This window comes from Capsicum annuum, chromosome 5 (assembly GCF_002878395.1).
Source record: "Capsicum annuum cultivar UCD-10X-F1 chromosome 5, UCD10Xv1.1, whole genome shotgun sequence".
Classification (NCBI taxonomy): Eukaryota; Viridiplantae; Streptophyta; class Magnoliopsida; order Solanales; family Solanaceae; genus Capsicum; species Capsicum annuum.
The window spans coordinates 46430367-46436311 of NC_061115.1; the positions used below are offsets into that span (position 1 = coordinate 46430367).

General features: G+C 34.9%; 1 protein-coding gene across 1 annotated transcript; it reads right to left on the reverse strand.

Annotated features, from left to right (window-relative positions):
* Nucleotides 1-271: 271 nt before the first annotated feature.
* On the reverse strand, nucleotides 272-3951 carry LOC124898485. The gene is made up of 8 exons (XM_047412128.1): nucleotides 3666-3951; nucleotides 2965-3342; nucleotides 2360-2694; nucleotides 2203-2252; nucleotides 1584-1677; nucleotides 776-911; nucleotides 393-706; nucleotides 272-301 (listed from the first exon to the last, which is right to left on the reverse strand). Exons 1-8 carry the CDS (start codon nucleotides 3949-3951, stop codon nucleotides 272-274), a joined length of 1623 nt encoding a protein of 540 aa, XP_047268084.1.
* Nucleotides 3952-5945: the final 1994 nt, after the last annotated feature.

Sequence of the window (5945 nt, forward strand, 5' to 3'; positions counted from 1 at the left end):
TACCTAAGAAAAAGTTGTTCATAAACTAGTAACACAATTTGTTCAAAGTCATTAACCCTGATTACAGTACAAATCATTTCTGAATGAACTACTTCTTTGAAGATCCAACTAATGAAGAAGACTTGGATGCATTCACTTTTTTTCTCTTATTTGCTTTCATTTGTTGCAATTGTGTGTTGGTGACTGCATCTTTTCCATTTCATTTTAGGCCAGTAGGTTTAAAACCAATATCTATATTGGTTGGTGAAACACTATTTAAATTTATACCCCCTTAAAGAACCCTCTCAGTTGATGTACTAGGCTGCAAAATTAGAAATAATTGTAAGACAATAAACATTGAAAACTTGAATGAAAACATTGTTATAGGTAAATAATGAGACAGAGAGAAATACATTGTACACTTGGGTTCCAGTTATTGGATCAGAGTAAACACAAAAACCAGTTGCAGGCCTTTTGTATGCAGTAGCAGCAGCAAATGAGGTAGCATTGTATGGCCTCTTGTTGGTTGACAAAAGTGGTACTTGACTAGAAGAAGTATTTCTTCCACTTTCAAATGGGGTCCCTCTTGCATTGGCTATTTTTCTTGTCAATCCTCTACCAATCCCTTCTTGACCTCTACCAGAACCACCTCCCCTCTCAATACCATATTGACCCCTACCAGAACTACCTCCCCTATCAGCACCACATTGACCCCGACCAGAACCACCTTCCCTATCAACACCACATTAACCCCAACCAGAATTACCTCCCCTATCAACATCACATTGACCCCTACCAGAACCACCTCTCATGTCAACACCACATTGGCCCCTACCAGAACTACCTCCTCTATCAGCACCACATTGACCCCTACCAGAATCACACTTACCTCTACTAGCAGCACCTTGACCTCTACCAGCAGCACTTGGTACCTTTTTTTAAGGTGGTCTTGGCACAGCAGCTGTGTCAGCACAAATAGATCCCGATTGATTTAATTGTGTAGTTGCATATGAATGAAAGGTGGAGCTTGATTATGAATAAATGCAACACAATATTTTCAACAGTTTTAATAATAATATTAAGTAGGATAGGAATATTAAGGTAGCAGGACATATATAACTTACTCTCGTTGTCTGAATTTGAGTGTAGGTATCTCTTGCCATTGCACTGGTCTCACCACAAATAGAACTTGATTGTGATGGTGGTGGATTTTATGAAGCTGCAGGCTGAGTTCTAGGTTGACTACTATTACTGCTTTCCATACCATTCTAACATACAAACATAAATATAAAAAGTTAAGAAATATGTTAACTTTACAAAGTATTATGAAAATTCATTTAAGGCTTACCATTTTGGCATACATAGTCTTGTTATGGCCAACTTGCATGCACCTTGAACAGGTGATCTTGACACCTTTTTTTGAGAGTTTGCCCCACTCTTTTGGCTCATCCTTGCTCTTTCTTCTGTTTTTGCCAGGTCTGTCTGGCATCTTTCTTGGTTTTGGAGATTCAATTGATGGGATTGGGGTTTTCGGCCATATTCTCATGTTGGTAATTGGTTACATGAAATGGTTATAAGACTTAAGAAAGGTTTCTTTACTATACCAGTGCTTGCTCTACATGTTGATCAGGATCTTCATTCAAGTAATAATAAGCACAAATGGCATGAGGACAAGGGATACCTCTTAACATCCATAACCTACAATCATAATACTTCTTGTCCAAGTGAACAACAAATGTGTAACCCCTATCCCCAATTTCAAAACCATTAACTCCATTCCATAATACTCTACACCTATTTGAATATTCCTTATTAGCTTTTAAAATAGTTCTTGCCATAGGTGCAATGTCTGAAATTCATGTTTCTGCAAATTTGATCATATCTACATGTTTATTCATCATTTTATGCCTGATATCCTCTAACATTGTGATTATGGATTTATGTCCAAAAGCCAAGATCCAAGAATTGAAAGTCCCACATATGTTATTTTCTACAACATCACATTTGGAATGTGTTTTGAAATATGCCATACACCAAGAAGTAGGAGAATTAATTAACATGTCCTCAGTTATTTCTTTCTACCTAGATTTGACATTGCTTGCATCTTCTCTCTAAACTTTACTTCAAATCTTGTTTTTGCACATCTCCAAAACTGCTTTCTTCTCTCTTCTCTCTTCTCCTCTTCAGTACACATGCTAATTGCTCCAAATATGTTTAGCGCACATTCTTCTCTCAGCATTTGGTAACAGATCCATCAAAACAGGAACAAGACCCTGTAATAAGTATTAAGTATTATTAAAACAGGAATATTATTGGAAAATAAAGTCAAGTTATGAGAAAAATAATTAAGTAATAGTACCTTTTATTGGTCTGACATTACAGTCAACCCTTCACCAGTTTCCAGATTTAGATCACCAATCAGATGCCTTATAAACCAATCCCAGCTATGTGTTGTTTCTGTATCCACAACTGCCCATGCAATAGGATACATTTGATTATTGTCATTTTTCCCCACAGCAACCAATAACTCACCCTTACAAGCTCCTTTTAGAAAGCATCCATCAAAACCAATAATTTTCCTACACCCATCTAACCATCCTTGCTTGAAGGCATGAAAGCACACATAGAAATAAACAAAGAGGTTTTTCCCTGGTTCAGTTTCTTTGTCAATTTTTATCCAACAAGATCTTCCAGGATTTGTTGTCTTGATCATATCTGCATAGTCACATAATCTGGCAAATTCCAGCTTTCAATCTCCCATATTATCCCTCATAACAATCTGTTTAGCCCTAAAACAAATAGTTTTACCTACATAAAAACTCAACACCTCTCTTACCAAATCCTAAATTTCCCAAATCCTAATGTATAGCTGAGAAACAATTCTCTCCTTGAACTTTCTAGCAACCAACTTTGAATCACACATCTTGTTCTTGTTTAGAGGTATACACTTGTGAATAGGGTTATAGTTTTTCACAATAAAATCACCTAAATCCCTATCAGTAGAAGCAAACAGCAACCAGTTGCAATTGGCTGCAATGCACTTCACCCTTCTATTTTTTTCATTAGGTTTTAACTTCAACTGTCTTCTATACTCTACATCATAATCTGCAACAGCTTTTCTAAATTGTTTTACACCCTCAAAAATCATCCCAAGCTCAAACACGGAAAACTCACAATTTTCATCATATCTAGTTTTCTTACTTCTTCTTCTTTTAGGTAGATCTACTCCTCTAACAGCATCCACATCTATATCTTCACTATCTTCACTCCAACAATCAGAACTATCAAGATATTCCTCATCTCCACCCAACTTTCCAGAATATTTGCTAGCCTTATTTTTACCAATATCCCCAAAGCCTCTATCTACACAACCAGCAACTCCCACAAGTACTTGTTCAGTTTCAACAGCCTTTTTTCTTGCTTTTTGATTCTTTCTTTCTTAGTGGCTTTGTTTTTTCTTCTTTCTTGTCTAAATGCCCTCAACTCCTCATCAATATCTGAGTCATCTTCTGAAATAATATCTCCAAGATCTGAATCACTACTCAAGTAATCTGACAACTCATTTGCTAGCCTATTAACATCTTCTGCATGAACATCATGTACATCAACCTTATCACCTCATTCTACACCAAAATCTTCTACGTTAATATCTTCTACATGGATACTTTCTATATTAGCCTTATCACCTTCTTCTACACCAACATCTTCTACATGAGTCTCCCTCTCTTTACCTAAGCTATCATTCTCTATCTCAACATCTTCTTGGTTAAAATCTTCTATATCAACCTCTCTCTCTTTCTCTACTCTAATATATTTTCTCTCTATGTTAGCACTATCATCAACACCAACATTTTTTCTTTCTAGGTCTGCACACTCAATAATATCAGGTGCAGGTAAAAATTCAGTGGGACCATCAAGGTCAAGAATTGGTTCATCGAAAACATGAGACATAAAAATCAATAGAGTCCTCATGTTTTAAGTCTTTAACTAGTTCAACAAGATATCTGTCACTCTTCACTAAGTTGAACTGCTTAGTTACTGCATCTTGATAATAAAACTCCCTAACAGTGTCATAACCTAATTCTTTAGTATAAAATAACAATTCCAGCATGAAAAAATGGTCTTTGTCAATATACCTTAGCTCTGGCACACAACTTGCAACATATGTAGGGACAACCTTGTTGTAAAAAGATCCCCCATGGTGAAATTTTGTGAATATCATCTCCATTTGTTACGTCACCTGCAACAAAAGGGTAAGAATTCCAAGTTAGTTAACGGAATATACTCAAAGTACACACCAATAAGCTAAAAGCTACCACCTTTAATGCATGTTAAGAAAGAGATGGAATATTCCCAAAATCACAGCCCTAACAGTAAAATTTTAAAACCCTAAAAACTGAAATATGCTAAAATTCAACAAAATTTAACAAACATAAATCATAACAACACTTACACGAGGAAGATCTGTGGAAAACCCCCAAATTTCTCCTTCGATTTGAGTGGAATTTTTGTTAAATTAAGGTTAATTTTAAGGTTATCTGAGAGAGAGTTAACAGGGCAGAGAGTGAGTTAACGGGGCAGAGAGAGAGTTAACAGGGAGAGAGAAACAAACGGCCAAAATAATTTTTTACATTTAAAATGTAATAGTATATGTGGATTTAGTTTATCCACGTGGAGAGTTTTATGTGGACAACTTTCCACATCAGCTGCATTTGGAGATGCGAGCGAACAAGCTAATGAGAACAGTGAAAAAAATGCCCAATTGGAACAAAATGTTGGGGGTTTAGGGGTTTGATAGGAACAGGCCTTAGTTTAAGTATCTAAGTGAATTTTGACAACAAGTTTGAGTGCCTATCGATGACTTTGGCCATATTTATATTATACATTAGAAAATTTACATTAAACATTAGTCTTCATGACATCCTTATAATATGTATAAAGTTACATTATACATTTAGAAAGCTTATATTTTACATTAGTTTTCATGATAACATTATATATAGACGAACTATGTATAAGGCGTACACATACATGTTGAATTATTGTATAAGGTTATGCTGATATGTTGCACCCTTTTTTTGTTTTTTATTTTTTTTCGTTGTAACTTGATTTTTTCGTGATAGTTCTGATAACTTTGCAAATATATTATTGCCTCAGGGCATGAAATATCGTATTGACAAAGTTCCGACTCACTCGTTGCATATTGATAGCCATGTAACCAGAAATTTGGAGAAGTTATGAAGAATTATTTTGGGGAAGAAATAATTTGGGCATTTAGAACAAAAAATGCAATTGCAAGGAAAACAATTGTGGTGATGTTTCAAAAAAATTTTGAATTTATATTGCGTAATTTCAAGCCTCCATGAAAATCAGCACATTTATTACTGGAGTTGATTGTGTGAGAAAAATAATGATATCTGATTTTACTTCCATAATTGTAGGCAAAACGGTTACCTCATACATTATAATAATGTAATGGGCAATGAGTAATGTATATTTATTTTTCTAAAGTTGGGAGAGAGAAAGTACATCCGCGATTCTATGTAATTACTTTCATTAAGGATGAGATTTATATTGTTTATACTTATTATTATTGAGAATGTCCATACCTTTTAGGTGTAATTCCTACCATTACTTTGCTAATTATCTCCCACACCTTCATGTCATTTCCCATGATCTTCTACACCTCCATGATCATCTTTCGTGAGCTCATATTTAATAGTATGCCTCTACGTACACCACAAATCGAGACATAAAAACTCATATTATACACATTTGAGATTATACTTAAAATACACTTGAAAGCATATGAAAAAAAAAATTCAAAAAAAGATCTTGTTTCTACTTGGATCTTTTGATTATTAAGGCGCTTTTAAAGGAAAGGCTGAAGTGATAGAAGTCAATAAACGAACTTTCTGTAGAAACAGAACTTGCACACGTGAGAGAACTGGAAAGTTAACAAGAAC

What these genes read in the sequence shown, in the direction of transcription:
- LOC124898485 (XM_047412128.1), bottom strand. Translation starts at nt 3,951, where the DNA reads ATGAGGACTCTATTGATTTTTATGTCTCATGTTTTCGATGAACCAATT. An exon ending in AGATGTTGGTGTAGAAGAAG is followed by an intron (nt 3,343 to 3,665) that starts GTGATAAGGCTA and finishes CTGGTTGTGTAG; the next exon opens with ATAGAGGCTTTGGGGATATT. An exon ending in TGACATGAGAGGTGGTTCTG is followed by an intron (nt 707 to 775) that starts GTAGGGGTCAAT and finishes TTGATAGGGAAG; the next exon opens with GTGGTTCTGGTCGGGGTCAA.